Source organism: Oncorhynchus kisutch, linkage group LG7, assembly GCF_002021735.2.
Source record: "Oncorhynchus kisutch isolate 150728-3 linkage group LG7, Okis_V2, whole genome shotgun sequence".
NCBI lineage: Eukaryota > Metazoa > Chordata > Actinopteri > Salmoniformes > Salmonidae > Oncorhynchus > Oncorhynchus kisutch.
In genome coordinates, this window is record NC_034180.2 from 3156131 (window position 1) to 3180104 (window position 23974).

At 44.6% G+C, this 23974-nt stretch overlaps 2 protein-coding genes and 1 long non-coding RNA gene across 4 annotated transcripts in view; 2 read left to right on the forward strand and 1 right to left on the reverse strand.

Moving 5' to 3' along the window:
* LOC109887110 (protein FAM160A1) overlaps nucleotides 1-3645 on the forward strand; it is a 36593-nt gene extending 32948 nt beyond the window's left edge. For both annotated transcript variants that reach the window (XM_031828382.1, XM_031828383.1), the window contains one exon: nucleotides 622-3645. In XM_031828382.1, coding sequence (XP_031684242.1) covers nucleotides 622-824 — 203 coding nt within the window. In that variant the 3' untranslated portion in view covers nucleotides 825-3645. The remainder of the gene's footprint in view (nucleotides 1-621) is intronic.
* On the reverse strand, nucleotides 1907-23884 carry LOC109894021 (glutamyl-tRNA(Gln) amidotransferase subunit B, mitochondrial). Its single transcript, XM_031828384.1, has 13 exons — nucleotides 23688-23884; nucleotides 22241-22394; nucleotides 21939-22052; nucleotides 16814-17012; nucleotides 15834-15956; nucleotides 14694-14807; nucleotides 12234-12318; nucleotides 11289-11333; nucleotides 9980-10172; nucleotides 9488-9621; nucleotides 6740-6818; nucleotides 5990-6124; nucleotides 1907-5162 (listed from the first exon to the last, which is right to left on the reverse strand). The coding sequence occupies exons 1-13, from the start codon at nucleotides 23852-23854 to the stop codon at nucleotides 5037-5039; spliced, it is 1668 nt and encodes a 555-aa protein (XP_031684244.1). The 5' UTR covers nucleotides 23855-23884; the 3' UTR covers nucleotides 1907-5036.
* Nucleotides 23664-23974, forward strand: part of LOC116374665 (uncharacterized) — a 99988-nt gene continuing 99677 nt past the window's right edge. The window contains exon 1 of the long non-coding RNA XR_004210543.1: nucleotides 23664-23770. This is a non-coding gene — a long non-coding RNA (uncharacterized LOC116374665). The remainder of the gene's footprint in view (nucleotides 23771-23974) is intronic.

The window sequence follows — 23974 nt, forward strand, 5'->3', positions numbered from 1 at the left end:
AATGTTTTGTTTGAATAGATGGTTTTGAATGTTGAATTATGAGCTTTATTGTCAGCTATCCTATGAGCATCATTAGAATGTCATTTAGGTCTGTTCTGTAGCCAATAGCCAGGTCATTGACATTAGAATAGATACAGGCAAACCTTCTAGGATATTGCCTTAAATCCTCTGGATCATAAGACCAGTAATGAGCCAAGCAATAACGTTGTTTCTTATCGCTGCAATGCATTGAAGCACCACTGAAAGATTAAAACTGTATCTGTGCTTAGTTTGTGTTGTTTGGTTCCTCCTTGAGGACTTGGAGAATATATTCAGCTTGGTCATGAAGCATATCAGCAATGGAGAAACAACAACCTTCTGATGTTCTTCTTCTCCTACTTCTCTAGTATACTGCATTCCCAATGGTTTCTCCCCACCATTTTATCTGCAAGCTTCTCTCTGAGCAAGGAATGTATTGGTATAAGATTGCATGAGATTTAAAAAGGAAAATGAGACTGATATAAAAGGGAGAATTTCTTCTTTCAAGTGGACTAACATGAGCTTGCTACAATGTCCAACTGCAGTTGAATGCTACTATTACTAATGTCTTATTTTTCATCTCTATTTACTTACCCTCCACAGATACAAACAGCGGAGACAGCCGAGAATGTTCCCCCCTGGAGGCAGGAAGGATGATGAAGAGCTCTCCTCCTCCCCAGCCCAAGACCATTTCCCTGGCCAGGACCGAGGTCTTCGCTACCGTCCTCTTCACAGAGTTCCTCAAAGAACTGGCGGCCATTGCGCAGGAGCACTCAATACTATCGCACGTCCCTATGGAGGAGTAACGATATAATAACTTTGCAATAATGTTATAATAACATTTTATTATAATGTTTTAATGATGTTATGGTAGCATTGTCTCACAGGGAAGGAGTGAGTGTCTGTCCCTGACATGTTGTGTCCACTCGGGTCACTTTTAAATGTTTTTTAAAAATAATCATGTTTTCCAACACTACTTGATGAAGAACACTATACCTCTTGGATTGATTCACTCATATTTTATCTCTCTCCCTGAGGTAGTTTTTAAATTGGGTTATATATACATATATATATATATTTGAGGCTAATATATTTTTCCAAACCAAAATATAAAAACGTCGGGCTCTGATGTACAGTAACACATAACTTACAGGAATCTCTCACCCATTTGATGCATTTGCCATTGATACCCTCAGACAGACTCGTGTATATGGTTCTGCCCTCAGAGAGTTGTATGCATAGGCCTGTGTCACATCCAAGGAGCAGGTCATGTGATTTATAATGACTGGAAAGTACTGACCTACTTCAAGCCTTTGGTGGAACCCCTGCACCAACCAATAAGAATGCTGAAATGGAAACGTGGGGCTAATCGACCAAAGACTGAATAGAATGGAACAGGCTGAATGGAACAATGGGAAGTTAATGATACACAAAGGACACAATCTATCCCTTTAGGCTTTTAGACTTACAATATTGCATTCATAAATGTCAGTGTACTGCCCTGGTAGCAACAGCCTCTCCAGTGACCAGCTCTAGTTGTCTTGTAGTGATGGCCACCATACAATGGGGACTTATACGTGGCCTTACCGAAATCTCTGGTGGTGCCATGTTGTCACCCTGGGGTTGCATGCTGTACTGGAAATAATCAGGAGCCTATTTTGTCAGGATCTCTCCTTGCGGAGTATTCATCACTAATCAAATTTGTCACCTGCTTTATTTGTCACCTGCTTTGTAAACAACAGGTGTAGACTAGCAGTGAAGTGCTTACTTACGGGCCCTTCCCAACAATGCAGAGAGAAAGAAAATAGAGAAATGGTGGGAAAGTAATAAATCCACAATGAGTAACACTAACTTGGCTGTTAACACGGGGTACCAGTAACAAGTACCCTAGCAGCACCACTAAACTACTGGTTAGCGTGTTGGTGTTAGAAGTGGGAGCCCCATTCATCTCATACTTGCTTTATGAGTTGGTGTAGACCATGGCATTCTCTAATGCTATGTATCCGGTGATCGTTGTTATTCAAAACTCTTGACTGAAGAAGAGGTCTAGTAAGTTAGACTATCAGGCTCACTGTACAAAACAAGTTTGTGTCGCTAAATACCTTAAATCAAAGACTTTCTTTGTTCAATAGACATATTTCAGTTATGTTAGGTTTTCAATGCACATTAGATATTCAATCTAGAAGGTTTTTTATTTTATTTAGGGGTGTACTTCAGGACACTGGGTTCTTCTGACGTCAATTCTCAATGCTGCGTCTAACTCCATTTTCCCATGGTGCACCAGGTCCTGTCCACTGAATGCACGTTATTTATAATGATATCTCTCTAAAAGGAGCTTTCCATATCAGGGTGATGCACTCAATGTTCGCATCCAAAACAGCACCTTATTTCCTATGTAGTGCACTACTTTTGACCATATAAATCAAGAGTAGTGCACTATATGGGGTAATGGGTGCCGTTTGGGAAGCCCTCAATGTCTTAGCCTTATTTTAGTACTTTATGTATATAATTGGGAAAAATAATCAAAGAAGCAGCACACTATGCAAATCATTATTGATATTTGAGGTATAAAGAGTACTTTATTACGTTTTGTTTCCTGATGGGGTTGGTATTTAATACAGAATGTACTTAATGTCACAATAATGGAACTGTTTCGTAGAGAGAGGTTCTATTGCCATATTTTTTCACAGAGGTTGTAACTTGAGTTGTTCTGTCTTCTTGTTGCTGTATAGGGAATGCATGTTTCTTGTATGTTTTTATGAGTCAAGTTGGGAAGATTGGAATACATCACTGTTGGTTTGTTCATTGATGATTTGGCACATTCATTTTAGCATTGAGTGTTGGCCAACTCTCACAGTAAGACGAGGGTAGCCTGAAATCCAAGCTGATATGCTCCATTTGAAGTTTGAATTCCAGACTAAGACATGGTCTACCATTAGCAACAAATAAATAGCCTTGATTTTAATGGCCTTTTTATTTAAGGTTTTGATTTCAACCAAGGAGACATTTTGTTACAATGCCTGTCCCTATTAAATCGATATGTTAGGGAAGAACTACCTAAAAATTGGTGCCTGAATTTTGAATGAATTTCCTCCTGTTGTTTACAGTGTCTACTCTGGGCTAAGCATGGTCATGTTCAGTAGGCATAAAGGTGAGCTTATCCATTTAGAAATGCTCTTTTTTGTTTTCTGTTGCAAAACTTTTTCCTATGATGCATCCTAATGAACGTAGATGCAGCTGCAAAGTCAAAAATATATCACTGTCTGCTCGAACTAGTCCACAAGTTGGACCGATGGACAGTTATGGAATGCATCATTTGTTGCCATTGCTAAATTTGGTGATGTACTCCATATTCTCTTGTAGTAGAATGTTGTGTGGAGCACATTTATTTTAACCAAATTTAGAGGCACAGTTCTCTTCAGTTGCGTAGAGGTTTAATTCCAAAGAGAAGTAGTCTAGTTTCTCCCTTTCTACAACTATTAGCATCCATTTTAGATGTCAGCGATGACCTTGTCAGGTTACTCCAGTGTGTATTCTTCTGGCATTAAAGTCCGAGGTTCCAAGAAATGATTATTTTACACTAATAGATGTCTTTATAATACTTTTTTATTAAAGAACAGATAAATATGTCATGTGTTTTGACTTGACAGCTTCTCTACCCAAATTTATATTTTAGCTTCACCTCGGCAAAGTGAAATGCAAAACACAGGGAAAACACATTTTTCCTTCCTCTTCTTTCACCCAGAAGTGGTTGTGTGTTCAGTGGACTCCACTGGCCTCGTTTAGTAAACAATCCCCCCTCTATACCTGGTTCTAACATGCAGCCTTTGTCCTGATCTTGTCCAATTCTGATTGTGGCCACATTTTTGGACGATTAAAAAAAATGCATTGTGATCAGATCGAAGTGTACACGGACAAGATCAGGATGAATGTTAACAGCAGGTATAAACAGGGCTTCTGACAGCCATTCATCCAGTGACCCAGCTTCTGTTCAAAACTAGGTCTTCTTCACAGGCACTGAAACAGCAGCCAGCCACAAACCCTGTTTTTTTTAATCAAGAAGTCCAATTGTGTTATGTACAATACCTCTTTTATATAGGTCACTGCATACGGCATTCAATAGAAACAAAGGGGATGAATGGGAGGCAACTATCTACGTTACCAAACTGAAGTCGCATGCACACAGCCAACCAGTATTGAATTACTGCGTAATTTGACAAAACCCAATATTCAAGCCATCTGAATGTAAGAGATGCCTAACTCTAGAGAGCTAAAGGATAGAGAAAAGGCCAATATGTCTCAGTATTGCAGGTTACAGTATGTATCTCCTTCACTTGACAGACACAAGGGCACCACCCTTGACAGCCACAAGGGGGTGCTCACTACTCATGACTACTTCCTCTCCTTTGACTGAACACTGACCTCTAAATCATTCCTAATCCGATCCATTTTAGAGGGAGTATCAGGAGATACATTGCATATAGTACTTCAGTCCTCTGTTGCTCTCCTGATTCATTTCAGTGCTGCCAGAAGACCGTGATAAAAGCAGAAAGATGACTTCTGGGATGACTCCCAAACTGCCTGGTAATGGGCCATACCTTTATTAGCTATGTTCTGCCATTGGTGGGTTCAGAGTGTTCCAAACTGCGAAGGGATTCCAGAATGGCTCTGCTTAAAGTGTGATTATCATGGAGGATGTGTATGCCATTCCCTTGACAGTTTTAGATGAAGTGTGTGTTCGGGAGGGGATAAGTGTGCACACTCCAAAGGGTATTAGAATATATTTATGTACACAAAGTAATAATGCAACTGCGACAACTTAAAGGCGGGTACGGTGCCAGAAGACAACATGAGAGACAGTTGATTTAGCAACAATAATCCTCTTGACCAGATGACATGATAACTATGATGACGCCATAAAGATGCCATGCTTGCTGCCTCTTGGACCAGTTTGATATTCCACCAAGCATATACAAGTTGAGGCAGTCAAGGTGGCCAAAGACAGTGTTAGTTAGTCCTCAGGATGTCTTCTGCTCCAGGATGGCCCGTACCAGGACTGGGTCAGCCCTGCCTTTAGTCTCCTTCTGGACCAGACCCATGAGCTTGTTCAGAACCTTCTTGTTCCCACTGCGGATGGCTTGGACCTGTAGGGGGAACAGTAGCAGCATAAATACTTATGTTTGCATTTAATTTATTGATCATCAACAGAACTCTATCAAGACTGGCTACTAGCAAAAAGTCGATGAGCCTGTACACTCCAAGCTCATCATTAAGCTCAGGTACCTGGGTCTGAACCCCGCCCTGTGCAACTGGGTCCTGGACTTCCTGACGGGCCGCCCCCCAGGTGGTGAAGGTAGGAAACACCTCCACTTCGCTGATCCTCAACACAGGGGCCCCACAAGGGTGCGTGCTCAGCCCCCTCCTGTACTCCCTGTTCACCCATGACTGTGTGGCCACACACACCTCCAACTCAATCATCAAGTTTGCAGACGACACAACAGTAGTAGGCTTGATTACCAACAATGACTAGACAGCCGGAGGTGAGGGCCCTGGAAGAGTGGTGCCAGAAAAATAACCTCTCTCTCTCCTAATGGCAACAAAATGAAGGAGCTGATCATGGACTTCTGGAGACACGAACATAGTGGAGAAGGTGAAAAGCTTCAAATACCTCGGCGTACACATCACTGATAATCTGAAATGGTCCACCCACACAGACTGTGGCGAAGAAGGTGCAACAGCGCCTCTTCAACCTCAGGAGGCTAAAGAAATGTGGCTTGGCCCCTAAGACCCTCACAAACTTTTACAGATGCACCATTGAGAGCATCCTGTCGGGCTGAATCACCACCTGGTACGGCAACTGCACCACCCCTAACCGCAGGGCTCTTCAGAGGGTGGTGTGGTCTGCCCAACACATCACCAGGGGCAAACTACCTGCCCTCATTGTGGCAGCTCTTTTCCAGGGAGGCCTCACCTGGTCTGGGTGTGAGTCCACCACCTTCTGGCAAATCCTGTGGATCTCTGTGCTGTCGTTGACCATCCCCAGGTCCTGCTCCTTGACGATCTGCTGGGCTGTTTTACCTGGGGTCTTCCACAGCTCCTGGAACACCTGTATGGAGCAATGAAACACTCAGGTTAAACCCCAATTGAAAATTATATAATATACGCAGAGGGTACAAAACATTAAGGACACCTTCATAATATTGAGTTGCACCCCCCTTTGCCCTCAGAACAGCTACAATTCATCAGGGCATGGACAAAAGGTGTTGAAAGCGTTCCACAGGGATGCTGACCCATGTTGACTCCAATGCTTCCCACAGTCGTGCCAAGTTGGCTGGATGTCTTTTGGGTGGTGGACCATTCTTGATACACATGGCAAACGGTTGAGTGTGAAAAACCCAGCAGCTTTGCACTTCTTGACACACTCAAACCGGTGCGCCTGTCACCTACTACCATACCCCGTTCAAAGGCACTTAAATCTATTGTCTTGCCCATTCACCCTCTGAAGGCTTAAAAATCTTTAACCTGTCTCCTCCCCTTCATCTATACTGATTGAAGTGGGTTTAACAACTGACCTCAATAAGGGATCAAAGCGTTCACCTGGATTCACCTGGTCAGTCTATGTCATAGAAAGTGTTAATAATATTTTGTACACTCAGTGTGGTAACACATATGGACTTTGCATTAAATGTTTTGGATGTTATGCCATTTTGTTATCTCTCACCTGCTTGGCGATAGAAGAAGAGATTTGTCCATTCTCCTGGAGATTCAGTATCTGGGCTAGAGCTTGAGGAGAGATCGGACTGAGAGAGGGAGCGAGAGAGAGAGAGAGACACATGAGAGAGCGAGACAGATATGAGAGAGAGACAGATATGAGAGAGAGAAGGGAGAGAAGAGAAGGAAGAGAGGGAGAGAGACAGATATGAGAGAGAGAAGGAAGAGAGAGAGACAGATGAGAGAAGGAAGAGAGGGAGACAGATGAGAGAAGGAAGAGAGAGACAGATGAGAGAGCGAAGGAAGAGAGAGACAGATGAGAGAGAGAGAGAGAGAAGGAAGAGAGAGAGAGAAGGAAGAGAGAGAGACCGATGAGAGAGAGACAGATGAGAGAGAGAGAGAAGGAAGAGAGAGAGACAGATGAGAGAGAAGGAAGAGAGAGAGACAGATGAGAGAGAGAGAGAGAAGGAAGAGAGAGAGAGACAGATATGAGAGAGAGAAGGAAGAGAGAGAGAGAGATATGAGAGAGAGAAGGAAGAGAGAGAGACAGATATGAGAGAGAGAGAGAAGAGAGAGAGAGAGAGACAGATATGAGAGAGAAGGAAGAGAGAGAGAGAGACATATGAGAGAGAGAGAAGGAAGAGAGAGAGATATGAGAGAGAGAGACAGAAGGAAGAGAGAGAGACAGATATGAGAGAGAGAGAAGGAAGAGAGAGAGACAGATATGAGAGAGAGAGAAGGAAGAGAGAGAGATATGAGAGAAGGAAGAGAGAGAGACAGATATGAGAGAGAGAGAGAAGGAAGAGAGAGAGACAGATATGAGAGAGAGAGAGAGAGAAGGAAGAGAGAGACAGATATGAGAGAGAGAGAGAGAGAGAAGGAAGAGAGAGAGACAGATATGAGAGAGAGAGAGAAGGAAGAGAGAGAGAGAGAGAGAGAGAAGGAAGAGAGAGAGAGAGAGACATGAGAGAGAGAAGGAAGAGAGAGACAGATATGAGAGAGACAAGGAAGAGAGAGACAAGGAAGAGAGACAAGGAAGAGAGAGAGAGAGAGACAGATATGAGAGAGAGAAGGAAGAGAGACAGATATGAGAGAGAGAGACATGAGAGAAGGAAGAGAGAGAGAAAGATATGAGAGAGAGACAGATATGAGAGAGAGAGAGAAGGAAGAGAGAGAGACAGATATGAGAGAGAAGGAAGAGAGAGAGACAGATATGAGAGAGAGAGAGAGAGAAGGAAGAGAGAGAGACAGATATGAGAGAGAGAGAGAGAGAGAGAAGGAAGAGAGAGAGACAGATATGAGAGAGAGAGAGAAGGAAGAGAGAGAGAGAGAGAGAAGGAAGAGAGAGAGAGAGAGACATGAGAGAGAGAAGGAAGAGAGAGACAGATATGAGAGAGACAAGGAAGAGAGAGACAAGGAAGAGAGACAAGGAAGAGAGACAAGGAAGAGAGAGAGAGAGAGACAGATATGAGAGAGAGAAGGAAGAGAGACAGATATGAGAGAGAGAGACATGAGAGAAGGAAGAGAGAGAGAAAGATATGAGAGAGAGACAGATATGAGAGAGAGAGAGAAGGAAGAGAGAGAGACAGATGATAGAGAGGAGACAAGGAAGAGAGAGAGAGTGAGAGACAGATATGAGAGAGAGAAGGAAGAGAGAGAGACATATGAGAGAGAGACATATGAGAGAGAGAGAAGGAAGAGAGAGAGACAGGAGAGAGAGAGAAGGAAGAGAGAGAGACAGGAGAGAGAGAGAGAAGGAAGAGAGAGAGAGAGACAGATATGAGAGAGAGAAGGAAGAGAGAGAGAGAGACAGATATGAGAGAGAGAAGGAAGAGAGAGAGAGAGACAGAGAAGGAAGAGAGAGAGAGAGAATAGAAGGAAGAGAGAGAAGGCACAGGAGATGTCATTAGACCCAGTCCATCCTCTCCTGTGTGACAGTGTGATGGTGTCTATCTACCCCGGAGTCACTGTGCTTATAATGAGAGGCTATTTGGCCCCGTCTCTCTCTGTGACAGCCCATTGCCACCTACAGGGCACATGATCATCAGTGCTGTCACGAATCCCCGAGTCAGACACACACTGAGCCAGAGACACACAGTCACATACACACTGACTGAGTTATGAACGGAAATATGGCTAAACAAACAACAAACACGTGAATCCACACAGAGTCAACATCCACTCTCACTTTTTTCAAAACGACAAAAGGCACACAAACATCCACGAGTTCTCAGACAAAGACATGAAGCAAGACACATCATACTTTACTCTGTTTGATCAGTCTTAGAACAGTCTGGAGTGTAGGATAAAAACAGTCATATAGAAAAACAACTCAAAACACTCAGCTTATTACCCAGATATATTCTCTATTCACATTCACTGTCTGCCACAGTAATAACGGAAGGAATCAACATGAAGATGGATAGGAAACATCGCAGGGAAAAAGCACATAAATGATGCTTCCAGTATGGAAATGATTTCAGGCCTCCGTCTAGCCAAGATGTTGGATCCTGAGATAGGATCTTCAACATGGGGTTTGAAGTCAACGCAAGACTGAAAAGAGGAGGAAGGGGAGGAGGGACACATGATAGGAGTTCGGGAGGAGGGGAGGGAGAAGAGGGCAAAACAAGATGAAGGATGTAGAGGAAGAATGATAGAGATGAGGTGGAGAGGAGAAAGAGAATGACTGAGGCTAGAGTAGGACACAGAGGAAGAGGATGAGGAAGAGGATGAGGAAGAGGACGACTGAGTGTCTCACCTCTGGCTGACACTCAGGTTCTGTTGATGGAGGAGGCCCTGCAGCTCGTTCATCACCCAGCCAATCACCTTTCTCGGCCCAGCCTTGGTCTCCCTGACGACGGCCTCAAAGTAGTCCATCAGCCCGTCCTCATTCTACAACAGGAGACCCAATGAAACACACTCAATAATACTGTATATACAACAATTTTACTGCGCTTTGCAGGACAGAGGCAGAAGTGCAGACAGGGTAACTGGCTGTGCAAGAATAGGTTATTTTGGGTAGTTATTAAATTGAGAGACAGTGAGGGAGAGAGTACAATGGAGAGATAAAGGAAGGGGGAGAGAGGGGGAGCAGAAACGAGTGCCAGAAAGTGGGAGGGAGAGAGACAGACAGGAAGACAGAAGATGAAAGCCAGAGAGATGGAGGGAGAAACCTACCTACCATCAATTATAATTAACTTGCTCAGTTGGACGTTAACAGACACACCTACATACTGTGGTAGTCACTCACCACCAGGGTGAAGCTGTGTTCGGGGAGGATGCCATAGGTCTCCACCAGCCTCTGCCTCCTGACGCTGGGCAGCTCCGGCAGCCTCTCCCTCACCTCCTCCAGAACCACCACCTGGCTGGGGGCAACACCAGGGGGGGCTGTAGAGCACGCCTCGTACACCATCAGAGGAGGCAGGTTGGGCTCCGGCATGAACCTGGGGGGAGTGAGAAAGATGGAGAGAGAAGAAAATAGAGCGAGGGAGAGAGAATAGGTGGGAGAGAGAAGAGATAGAAGAGGTAAGAGAGAGCGAGGGGAGAGAGAAGAGAGAGGAGAGAAGGGAGAAGAGAGGTGGGAGAGAGGAGAGGTGAGAGAGTGAGGGGAGAGAGAAAAGGTGGGAGAGAGAAGAGAGAGGAGAGCTGGGAGAGAGGGGAGAGAGAAAAGGTGGGAGAGAGGAGAGGTGAGAGCGAGGGGAGAGAGAAAAGGTGGGAGAGAGGAAAGGTGGGAGAGAGAAGAGAGAGGAGAGAAGGGAGAGGAGAGGGGAGAGAGAAAAGGTGGGAGATAGAAGAGGTGGGAGAGAGAAGAGGTGAGAGAGAGGAGAGGTGAGAGAGAGAGAAAAGGTGGGAGAGAGAAGAGAGAGGAGAGGTGAGAGCGAGGGGAGAGAAAAGGTGGGAGAGAGGAGAGGTGGGAGAGAGAAGAGAGGTGAGAGAGGAGAGAGCGAGAGAGGAGAGGTGGAAGAGAGGAGAGGTGAGAGAGAGAGGTGAGAATGAGGGGAGAGTGAAGAGAGGAGAGGTGGGAGAGAGGAGAGAGCGAGGGGAGAGAGAGGAGAGGAGAGGTGGGAGAGCGAGGGGAGAGAGAAGAGTGATGGGAGAGGTGGGAGTGCATGTGTGACAGAGGGAGCACCCAGAGCGAGCACAGTTAAAGACAACAGAGGAGAGATAAGAGAAGATCGAGAGGGAGCTGTTATCAGCAGTAGAGAAAGATAAGAGGAGTGCTGGCTATCTCTGCAGGCCTCTTAGACGACACAGTGTCATACGGTCAGACAGAGGGCTGTCACAAAACACCAACACACATACACTTGTGTGACTGCGTCGCACGCTTACTCTTCGTCACAATTCTTGCTAACTGATGTGTTAGGGCCACGGGGTGGCGCATGTTTATCGGTATGTTCATCTACTGGGCCCCTAGACACGATGACCTCTCTCCTCTCCATCCTGTCTCGCTCCCCCTCTTCTCTCCATGCAGGTCCTACAGCGGTGATCGTATCATACCACACACCATGCTGGAGGCTGTGCTGCTAGAACATACTGAAGTGAATATGAGTTGTACTCACCTGTAGTCCTGAAGGCCCTCCTTGTCTCTCATTGGAATGGTGTGACTGTAAAACAGAGGGACACATGTTATGGCTTTGAGGTACTGTATAACAATAGTGTTTCGCTCGTTACAACAGTTACTACGGCAGATTGTTCATGTTGAAGAGGCTGTAACTATGGGCGACAGGTGTGAGGTGAGGGGCCCCCAGTCATTCTGTCTATTTCTGGACCATGACAGAGCTGTGGGCCTTTGCTGTCAAACGCACTTCATCAGGCCCAGCGCACGCACACACACGATGGTGTTATAGGCAGGTTGACATTTATTGTCATGAGTCTTGTCCTGGAGGCAGAACTGAGCGATTTCCCCTTAGATAGGCCAGCTGCAAAGTCACAATGGGCTTTTTGTTCTTCATTTAAGGTTAGTGTTAGGCATCAGGATATTAGCAGTGTGGTTAAGGTTAGGTTTAAAATCAGATTTGATGACTTTGTGGCTGTGCCAGCTATTAACTGCTCTGCAGAGCTGCCTCCAGTACAGGATTCATGACAAAAAACGCTAACTTGCGCATTAGAGGCAGGCCCCAGCTGTGTGAAGAGCAGCTCATTTCATGGGCTTGACATTGGCACACTGGTCCACAACACCAGACACTGACTGACTCCAAGTGGCCTCATTCATCATCCTTAGTTACTAAAAACGTTTTCAAATCAACCCCAGAAGAGAGAATGTCTTGAGATCAAATATCAACACAGGAGATGGGAATATAGTGTTTAATTATGGGGGGGGGGGAATAACTGACCCAAATAATTATTTAAACTCTGAAGAGACGCATCCTGTGTACATTGTACCGTATCCCGTGAAACATCATATTCTTAGTCAATAGACATTTTTGACAGAAACACTCTCACTGTAACGTAATGGGACTTGTCGGCTTGACTTGGTTCGAGGGTTGGTTCTAGAAGCCTCTTACCCAGTCTTGCCATCAAACGACCGTGTCTCGTTCTGCACCGTGCCGCCGCTCTCCAGGACAAACATCTGTCTCTGGATCTCATAGTCTGTTGATGAAAATACACACGCGCGCGCACACACACACACACACACACACACACACACACACACACACACACACACACACACACACGGCCTGATCAGAAGCAAGCATCCAGCCAACTGGCACGGTGTTAGATCCTCCCAACATCTGCCATGACACATGGCCCTGCCTGAAGTCTCCAAACTGTTGCTACAGTAGTTCTCTGTGACAAACGACTATCTGGAGTTTTGACTTTTAAAAACTCTTTATCACTTCTCTGCACTAAGCTAAAATGGAAGTCTACTCTTGGGATAAATAATGAAAGCGGCCAAGTCACTTCGTATCACACGAACTGTTAATGGCCTGCTGCTCCTGGTGAAGAATTTCAATGGCCCCTATGACTCTCCACCGTCTCCAGTAAGTTGGAGAGAAAAGAAAGATGGAAAACTCTGTAGAAGTGGAATTAGTGTTGATGGGAAATCTATTGTTCTGTAGAAGGCCAATTTAGCCTAAGTTAGGCATGCTAACTGTGTGCTCAGTTGTTCACTGAAACAAATGGTCAATAAAGTTGTATTCTATATCTTCCTGAGTTTGTGTGGGTAGGAAAGGCCTCGTGCTTTCTAGTCAATGTTAACGATCCCTCTACACTAAACGTCTCTTTAGAAGCCTTTCCATCTTCAGTTCCTGTCAACAGAAAGCCTGTTTCTCTGATTCCTGTGGGCAGAGAGAGTGACGACTGCCTTCAGGGATAAAACACCTCAGAAAGAACAAATCATGGAAAGACATATGAAGTTGAGACAAGAGGAAGTTTTGGCAGTTACTTCACTGACTTGTCTGAGTGAACATTTACTCAGAGGAACTCAGACAAGGCCGGTTGTGTGTGTGTGTGTGCCTCATGGTGTCCCTAATCTTTGACTCCCAGTTTGACTTGCAGTGCACGCATAATTACACAGCCCTCCGTCAGACGACTGTTTCAGAAAGATGACAGCCCATGAAAAGGATTCCATGCGGTTCGCTCTTTTTCTCTCTTTCTGTGCGTGTGTGTGTGTGTGTCTATATTTCCCTGAGTGCTCATCCAACTAGCTCATTCCAGACCCACTGGGTCGTGACCGCTTCACTTCAGTACCTCCACTAACCCCCACCAATGAAAATGAGTATATACCCATCACACACTATTGTGCCAACCTGAACCAACCTGTTCTGGCTCAGATATGGTCTATTCACATGGTCCTTTTCAGCACGGTTCCAGCAACTATGGTGAAGGCTTTAACCAGGCCAGCTCAGTACAGCTTGGTTTGGCCAGAGACTCTCTATAATATAGTCTATATAATGGTGAGATGGTCTTATCTCTGCCCTAACAATGGGAGTTTAGTGGACACCAGTTGCTGACAGGTGTATAAAATTGAGCACAAAATCAAGCAAGCATTAGCAGTAGAATAACCTTACTGAAGAGCTCAGTGACTTTCAACGTGGCACTGTCATAGGATGCCAACTTTCCAACAATTATAAGCATCGGCTGGAGTGGTGTAAAAAAGTGGAAACGCATTCTCTGGACAGACGAACCTGGGTTTGGCGGACGCCAGGAGAACGCAACCTGCCCCAATGCATAGTGCCAACTGTCAAGTTTGTTGGAAGAGGAATAATGGTCTGGGGCTGTTTTTCATGGTTCGGGCTAGGCCCCTCGGTTCCAGTGAAGGGAAATCTTAACGCTTTGAGTTCTAGACGATTCTGTGCTTCCACTTTGTGGCAACAGTTTGGGGAAGGCCCTTTCCTGTTTCAGCATGACAATGCCCCCGTGCACAAAGCGAGGTCTATACAGAAATAGTTTGTCGAGATCGGTGTGGAAGAACTTGAATGGCCTGCACAGAGCCCTGACCTCAACCTTATCGAACACCTTTGGTATGAATTGGAACGCCGACTGTGAGCCAGGCCTAATCGCCCAACATCAGGGCCGACCTCACAAATGCTGTTGTGGCTTAATGGAAGCAAGTCCCCGCAGCAATGTTCCAACATCTAGTGGAAAGCCTTCCCAGAAGGGTGGAGCCTGTTATAGCAGCAAAAGGGGGGACCAACTCCATGTTAATGCCCATGATTTTGGAATGAGATGTTCGACGAGCAGGTGTCCACATGCTTTTGGTCATGTAGTGTATATCAGTACATTCGTAACAACCTAAACATTATGCAACTTCTATTAGGTCAAATAAGCCTCACTTAGAATATTAGCTATCACATTTTCTTTCTTACCAGATCCGACACTCTCTCATAGACCTCCATACAAAAACAATCCCCACTTGGTGTACTTATCGCCGCATTCTCGCGTGGACAGATTGACGCGAGTGGAGCTTCTCGCTTCGCCTCTGGTTTGGCTCAGTATTGTGAAAAGCCCTCTGCAGCACTCACCTATGGCCCTGGCCAGGTTGCGGGCACTGTTGATGTTCTTAACCTCAGTCCTGATGCCCCAAGGATCCCCAGGTCTGTGGACAGACACGTTGGCATCCACTCTCAGCTGGCCCTCTATAGGAAGAGAGAAGGTATGAGACAGCTGGCACTCTATAGGAAGAGAGAAGGTATGAGACAGCTGGCACTCTATAGGAAGAGAGAAGGTATGAGACAGCTGGCACTCTAGAGGAAGAGAGAAGGTATGAGACAGCTGGCACTCTATAGGAAGAGAGAAGGTATGAGACAGCTGGCACTCTATAGGAAGAGAGAAGGTATGAGACAGCTGGCACTCTATAGGAAGAGAGAGATGGCTAGTTAGCCTAGTGGTTAGAGCGTTGGGCTAGTAACCGAATGGCTGCAAGTTCAAATCCCTGAGCTGACAAAGTACCAATCTGTCGTTCTGCCCCTGAACAAGGCAGTTAACCCACTGCCCTCTATAGGAAAAGAGAAGGTATGAGACAGCTGGCCCTCTATACCAAGAGAGAAGTAATGAAACAGCTGGTCCTCTATAGCAAGAGAGAAGTAATGAAACAGCTGGTCCTCTATAGCAAGAGAAGGTATGAGACAGCTGGCTCTCTATAGCAAGAGAGAAGTAATGAGACAGCTGGCCCTCTATAGCAAGAGAGAAAGTATGAGACAGCTGGTCCTCTATAACAAGAGAGAAGTAATGAGACAGCTGTCCCTCTATAGCAAGAGAGAAGGTATGAGACAGCTGGTCCTCTATAACAAGAGAGAAGTAATGAGACAGCTGTCCCTCTATAGCAAGAGAGAAGGTATGAAACAGCTGTCAATATAGAGGCTCTCTGGATGTTTACTTGTTGCCAAAGAAAAATAAACTGTTAGTTTTATTGTAATTAAAATATCATATTTATGATGATAGGTTAATAATATAATATATATTAAATTATTAACCTATTTTACCTAATGTTCTAATAATTCTTTAGAGCCCCTGTCAGTCACATGCCCTTACAATCGTCCTAACCCCCCCCCCCCCCCCCCCCCCCCAATATGGTGCCCCTGTGTTCAATGCAGGCCTCCCCACCAGCCATGGTTCCCTGGTGTGTCAGTTAGTGTGTGTGTGTAAAATGCAGGCCTTCCCACCAGCCATGTTTCCTTGGCAGGTCCCTAGAGCCTGCAGTATGAGCTGCATCTCTCTGACGGCTGCTGCTGCCTCCTCTCCACAACTCATGTCTGGCTCCATCACCAGCTCCATCAGACCCACACCTGGAGCGAGGGATAGATGTTACATACACTCCCCATATGCCTACATAGGATTTGGCTAGCCAGTCCCTGTTCTATCTAGATCTGTATATATACTAGTTGGAGCTCTGTGGTAGACTCCTCTTGGAGTCTATGAGTGTTTGAACTCTATGGTACCTGCTCTGTTGAGGTACACCGATGGGAAGCTAAACTCCATCTACCTGCTCTGTTGAGGTACACCGATGTGAAGCTAAACTCCATCTACCTGCTCTGTTGAGGTACACCGATGGGAAGCTAAACTCCACCTACCTGCTCTGTTGAGGTACACCGATGGGAAGCTAAACTCCACCTACCTGCTCTGTTGAGGTACACCGATGGGAAGCTAAACTCCACCTACCTGCTCTGTTGAGGTACACCGATGGGAAGCTAAACTCCATCTACCTGCTCTGTTGAGGTACACCGATGGGAAGCTAAACTCCACCTACCTGCTCTGTTGAGGTACACCGATGGGAAGCTAAACTCCACCTACCTGCTCTGTTGAGGTACACCGATGGGAAGCTAAACTCCATCTACCTGCTCTGTTGAGGTACACCGATGGGAAGCTAAACTCCACCTACCTGCTCTGTTGAGGTACACCGATGGGAAGCTAAACTCCACCTACCTGCTCTGTTGAGGTACACCGATGGGAAGCTAAACTCCACCTACCTGCTCTGTTGAGGTACACCGATGGGAAGCTAAACTCCACCTACCTGCTCTGTTGAGGTACACCGATGTGAAGCTAAACTCCACCTACCTGCTCTGTTGAGGTACACCGATGGGAAGCTAAACTCCACCTACCTGCTCTGTTGAGGTACACCGATGGGAAGCTAAACTCCACCTACCTGCTCTGTTGAGGTCTATAAGGGTCTGGTTCCTGTAGTCATCGTGGAGGCTCTTGCCACTGTCCTGCTCTAACTGGATCTGTTTGATCCTGACACTCTTGGTGACCACCTCGTTCCTCTTACGGCCCCCCAGGTGACTGTAGGTCAGGGTGCCGTCCACCGCGATGGGCAGCCTCTGTTGGGTGATCTGGTAGCCCGCCTGGATGGAGGAAACACATGAAACTAGAGAAGGTCAATTTTGTGTGCTTTGCTTCAGCTGTCTAAATGGGTCTCATTTATCAGATCTGTAATAGCCTAGTCTCATATGCTGTATAAACTTGACATTTGGCATGACAAATATAGAGGACTCCTCGCAAACAGATCTGGGACCAGGCTTAGGTATTTAATTACAGCCACTATATAATACAATTAAGTCATTTATATTATATACACGATAGGAAAACTTGGGGTTAATACCGAAATAAACTTGGCCTGCATAATCAACGATTTACCATTACAATTAACTTGGAAATAACTTTAAATATTTCAAGGGGTCAAGAGTGTTAAGAACAAAATAGCAACCCATGCATTAAACATGAGCTAAGATCCAGCCATTAGTTAGTTACTTAGGGGAGGGATAATACGTCCCTAAAACTGGTTACTCCAACTCATTATTATGCGGTTGGAATATTATTGTTGTTTCGTTGAGAGGGGTTCAAAGTCACAAAAGCGAACTGAATGAATATTTTATCTGTTCTGTTATTCTGAAGAGCCACTGTGCTGGCTGCCGCTATTCCACAAGTGAGTACGGTAGCACTATGTCCCGTTGCCACGGCAACCGCCGCTAGAAAAGACTAAACATTCATCATACTTATTGGCATGCCGACGAAGAAGAAGAAAGGGAAGGAATAAATATGAGCAAAGAAAAAGGAGAGAAAAAAAGTGAATTAGCCATAACCATCTGTGTGTTGTACTGTACCTGATCAACAATACAATCACTGGCAACAAACACAAGCATAATGGACCACGGGAGACATTCCATTTTTATCTCAGCGGTGTACTATAAATACAGGATTATAGCATTAAAAGATGCTGATTTCTCCCTTTCTAGAATAATCAATTCTCTCAGAGCTCTGTCAGTGTCAATGCAAATGTTATTCATTAGCGCAAGTGCCTCCTAGTTAGCATACTGTATGCATTGCTGTTCACACACAGGCTACGTTAGTTAGCTTAGCACCCACCAAAATGGTGGATCATTTGCAATCCCGGCATAATCAGTGAAGACGTGTTGGTGCTTTGTATAATGAAGGGCAGCTGAAGTTGGATGCAGACCAGTGGTGGTATAAAACTGCTACTGGAAGCCTCTGGGTCCTTCTAGTCACACCCCAGCCCCAAAGCCTAATGAGCAGTCTGGTATTAAAGCACTCAGTCGGTTCAGGAAAGTAAATCCCAACCTGAGAGCTCTCTCTCCAAATAGACTCCTATTTGTCGTTTTCAGATTCAGTTCACTGAACCTAAGCTGCCTTCAACGGATTCATGATTCGATGCACCAAACTATTCCCCTCTACAACCCTTGATTCAACTAGCCTTACCTATTGTACATCCACGTCCCCACAAACAGATCCATTTGAGTCATTAAATAGTCGTCAGAGTCAACGTCTGCACAGAAAACACCCCAGAAAAGTAGAATTATGCATATCCGCTAGTAGCTTAGTGTGAAGCTGCTGGTGCATGTTATTAAGAAGAGGCTAGCTGTTATAACAGAACACCTGCCTGCCACTTCAATTCATTCCTGCTGCTGGTCAGGCAAGCGCATCATAAATCATGTAATGAGCAGCAGTGCGTTCGTTGTGTGAAATCCTGGATTCATGGAACACATCAATAATGCACAACTCCATATATGTGTTCTTAATAAATGCATGTTTTTTTAATGTCCTCGTTCTCTCTACTTCAATAGGCTGCTAGTAAAATAATTGATAATAGAGAATGTGCTGCTTAATGCTTCACTCATCATGGCTATTACTTTCTCTCTCTACATATCATGAAGAGAGCATGAACATCCCTCCCAACTGAATTTAACACATTAGCATGATTCATTATGCAACACAGGCCTTTTTACTCTCCATCCCTGTTCCCTGTCTATTTCCCGGGCCTGGTAAAACACAAGTGTTGTCTACAGGGTAAGCAAAAAACATATTTATAAGCATTGGTACCACTTGTGGGCATGGTGAACATTTAAATATTAACTGGCATTATCGTTTCAACAGCGCATGTTTTAACATAACCCAAAGAGAGAGGTGATGCAACACTCAGTAAGCGGACCGGAAATCTACAACGGGGAAACAAGATGAGGTGGGATTTGGGAATAATCCTTCGGCTTCCTGCTGGGATTTCACCCCTGGGATACATGTCGGCGCTTTTGAAATCAATAATCTACCTCTGCTGTGGGGAGGGATTATGCAGCTGTAGCCTCACGATAACATTATTACCAATGAATCTGACTGCTGGGTTCGAAAGACAACTCAATCTTCTAACAATCTAGGCTTGGCAGGCCTTGTGTTGATCATATGCTTCCATTCTAAAGAACTAGAATGACTTAGGCCATCGTGTCATCTAGTTCATTTCTTAAATGACAGGATATTGACGTACCATAACATTAAGACAACTGCACTGACAACCCGACGATCCACAATCCATTCCCTGACCACACAAAATAAACCTCACAAGCTACTCTATTGGTCATTAGACATGACCTTGACCTTAGGACAAAGTTAGGGAAGCTTTTTAAACTCTTCACTAATCGAATACAGGAAAGGTATGGATTGCACTGTAACAGACAAATCTCCTAGCTGTCTTGTCATTTTCTTGAGAGTGGAAAGTCCCATTATGGTATAATACCGCTAAGGCACTTAAATGATTCAAATTCATCCTTTTCTCAGTCCACAATTTCTCATCATCAGCTCGTCAAGAGTAATGTCAGGGTCATTTCTTTCTACATAGGTCACATTAAGCTAGGGCTGCCCATCTCTCCAAAGTAAAATGAAACTTTTTGGGAGGCTTTGTTGGGCAATTGCTATTGAATCTCTTCGACTCTTCCAATGACAGGTCTTGATGTCAAGGTCATGAAATGTCAGTCATAACGGCACTAAAATTACCCAGGAGCGCCTGATAGCAAGGTGAGGGTGAATATCACTTGGCCACGACTTGACTTCTAACAGATTGCAGGAACAGAAGCTGTCATTTGGCAAGATATCGGTGGCAATAAGCTTTTCTGCCGGTTTAGCAAGACTTGTCACTATTAAATGATAGCCTAGCTCAGGGACAGGGAGGAAGTAAAATGGGAACGTTACTTTGGGGAGAGATGGATGCTTTACCCGATGAGAGCTACTTACGATGGGGCAAAAAAGTATTTAGTCAGCCACCAATTGTGCAAGTTCTCCCACTTAAAAAGATGAGAGAGGCCTGTAATTTTCATCATAGGTACACTTCAACTATGACAGACAAAATTAGAGAAAAAAATTCCAGAAAATCACATTGTAGGATTTTTTATGAATTAATTTGCAAATTATGGTGGAAAATAAGTATTTGGTCACCTACAAACAAGCAAGATTTCTGGCTCTCGCAGACCTGTAACTTCTTCTTTAAGAGGCTCCTCTGTCCTCCACTCGTTACCTGTATTAATGGCACCTGTTTGAACTTGTTATCAGTATAAAAGACACCTGTCCACAACCTCAAACAGTCACACTCCAAACTCCACTATGGCCAAGACCAAAGAGCTGTCAAAGGACACAGAAACAAAATTGTAGACCTGCACCAGGCTGGGAAGACTGAATCTGCAATAGGTAAGCAGCTTGGTTTGAAGAAATCAACTGTGGGAGCAATTATTAGGAAATGGAAGACATACAAGACCACTGATAATCTCCCTCGATCTGGGGCTCCACGCAAGATCTCACCCCGTGGGGTCAAAATGATCACAAGAACGGTGAGCAAAAATCCCAGAACCACACGGGTGGACCTAGTGAATGACCTGCAGAGAGCTGGGACCAAAGTAACAAAGCCTACCATCAGTAACACACTATGCCGCCAGGGACTCAAATCCTGCAGTGCCAGACGTGTCCCCCTGCTTAAGCCAGTACATGTCCAGGTCCGTCTGAAGTTTGCTAGAGAGCATTTGGATGATCCAGAAGAAGATTGGGAGAATGTCATATGGTCAGATGAAACCAAAATATAACTTTTTGGTAAAAACTCAACTCGTCGAGTTTGGAGGACAAAGAATGCTGAGTTGCATCCAAAGAACACCATACCTACTGTGAAGCATGGGAGTGGAAACATCATGCTTTGGGGCTGTTTTTCTGCAAAGTGACCAGGACGACTGATCTGTGTCAAGGAAAGAATGAATGGGGCCATGTATCGTGAGATTTTGAGTGAAAACCTCCTTCCATCAGCATGGGCATTGAAGATGAAACATGGCTGGGTCTTTCAGCATGACAATGATCCCAAACACACCGCCCGGGCAACGAAGGAGTGGCTTCGTAAGAAGCATTTCAAGGTCCTGGAGTGGCCTAGCCAGTCTCCAGATCTCAACCACATAGAAAATCTTTGGAGGGAGTTGAAAGTCCATGTTGCCCAGCAACAGCCCCAAAACATCACTGCTCTAGAGGAGATCTGCATGGAGGAATGGGCCAAAATACTCGCAACAGTGTGTGAAAACCTTGTGAAAACGTTTGACCTCTGTCATTGCCAACAAAGGGTATATAACAAAGTATTGAGATAAACTTTTGTTTTTGACCAAATACTTATTTTCCACCATAATTTGCAAATAAATTCATTAAAAATCCTACAATGTGATTTTCTGGATTTCTTTTTCTCATTTTGTCTGTCATAGTTGAAGTGTACCTATGATGAAAATTACAGGCCTCTCTCATCTTTTTAAGTGGGAGAACTTGCACAATTGGTGGCTGACTAAATACTTTTTTGCCCCACTGTATTAATGGGGGAGTAAGTTGTCTCCTCTGTGATTTAGGCCGGGTTACTGTATTCAATAACTTTGTAAAAACTGCTGATGTAGCCTAAAAAGGGCTTTAGAAATAAATGTGATTGACGATTGCTTGTGATTGAAGGATAGATGGGGTCCGGGTTGACTTACAGGAAGGTCAGCGTAGAAGTAGTGCTTCCTGTCAAAGAGAGACTTCCTGTTGATGGTACAGTTAAGGGCCAAACCTGTCATCACTGCAGCCTCCACACATCGTCTGTTCAGCACCTGAGGAGGAAGAGGAAAGGAACTTAGGCCTACTTGGTGAAATGACTATGCACACCGACATATTGTAAGCTAGGTTACATAGACCAGATTATGTTATGATGGACAACAACTGTATGATTACGCAACTAATAGACAAACAGCCTTTATTGACATGAGGCATGTTTATCATCAGATGCACGATAACTTACAGGTAGAGTTCCAGGTAAGGAGGCATCAAAGAAGGACACCAGGGAGTTAGGTGGAGCCTGGAACCCGACTTGGGAGCCAGAAAACAGCTTGGTGTTGGAGTGGATCTGAGCATGGATCTCCAGACCCACCACACCTACCAGCTCCTGGGGAGCACTAGAAGCATACAGTCAGAGAAATTAACACTTAGAAATGAGAGGCCACCATATCAACTCCACAATTTCCTTTTCTGAACTGACTAATAGACTGGACTTATGAACAGCTAACTGCCAGGGTTGTCTGTTATAGGAGTTTAGATGTGGGTCATTAATTACAGTGCAGCATTTTAGACAGTTCTGTTGGTGGACTTTTTGCCGCGTTCAAAACAGGGAACTCGGAAATCTCAGACTTCAGTGCGTTCAAAACAACTGGGAACTGGGGAAAAACGAGCTCCGATTGGGTAGAAAATCGATATGAACAGTCATCCAACTCTGAACTACTTCACTGGTCACCCCCAAAGCCAATTCCTCATTCGGCCGGCTGTCCTTCCAGTTCTCTTCTGCCAATGACTGGAACGAACTGCAAAAATCACAGAAGCTGGAGACTCATATCTCCCTCACTAGTTTAAGCACCAGCTGTCAGAGCAGCTCACAGTTCACTGCACCTGTACATAGCTCATCTGTAAATAGCCCATCCAACTACTTCATCCCCATACTGTTATTTATTTTGCTCCTTTGCACCCCAGTATCTCTACTTGCACTCATCTTCTGCACATCGATCACTCCAGTGTTTAATTGCTAAATTGTAATTATTTCGCCACTATGGCCTATTTATTGCCTTTACCTCCCTTGTCCTACCTCATTTGCACACATTGTATATAGACTTTTTCTTTTGTATTATTGATCCCGATGTTTGTTTATTCCATGTGTAACTGTGTTGATGTTTGTGTCACACTGCTTTGCTTTATCTTGGCCAGGTCGCAGTTGTAATTGAGAACTTGTTCTCAACTAGCCTACCTGGTTAAATAAAGGTTCAATAAAAAAAAAAAAAATCGGGCCTCTTTCTAGAGCTCCGACTTTCCGACCCAAATATCACTGACGTCATGAGTTCCCAGTTGTTTTGAATGCGGCATTTCAGAAAAACTTTAGCGACATCATCATACCTAATCAAAGTCATTCAGAATCCCTGTCAAGACAACCTGTGAGGATGCTCTGAAGGCAGAGAGGGGTAAGAAGGACAATATTTACATATTTATAAAGGAAGCTATCATGCAGACGACTAGCTATAAATAACCCGCATGGAGGTTTTTAACTAACAGCAATGTTTGCAACGTCTAAATACGGAAGGGAATGTGGTTATGAATGATGTGCGACTGTCGTCCTCGCTAACTAGCACAGGCGCGCACACGATACACAAACAGTGCACATCAGTGCGAGCTAGCTAATGTTAGCATTCACTCCGTGGACCTACCTTTTCCGTTTTGTTTGGGCTTGACTCTGGCATCGGGAGACAGACATACATATTCTCCTTATCACACACCAACTGTGCCTTTGGTAAGTAATCGTTGGATAAAATATTGCAACTTGTTTATTCATATTACATAGCAGTGTAGTCATTCCTGCAGAGGAGCCTGCCATGTTTAGTCTTTCTATTTAGAGTATTATGGTAGTTGTAGTCGTAGTAAACTTAGTTTCACACAAAATCCGAGGGCATGTGCCTTTAAGAAAACTCAATACCCCACAATGCAACACATTTAG

What these genes read in the sequence shown, in the direction of transcription:
- LOC109894021 (XM_031828384.1), bottom strand. Translation starts at nt 23,854, where the DNA reads ATGGCAGGCTCCTCTGCAGGAATGACTACACTGCTATGTAATATGAAT. An exon ending in CAACCTGGCCAGGGCCATAG is followed by an intron (nt 12,319 to 14,693) that starts GTGAGTGCTGCA and finishes TTTCATCAACAG; the next exon opens with ACTATGAGATCCAGAGACAG. An exon ending in TCGTTTGATGGCAAGACTGG is followed by an intron (nt 11,334 to 12,233) that starts GTAAGAGGCTTC and finishes TCTGTTTTACAG; the next exon opens with TCACACCATTCCAATGAGAG.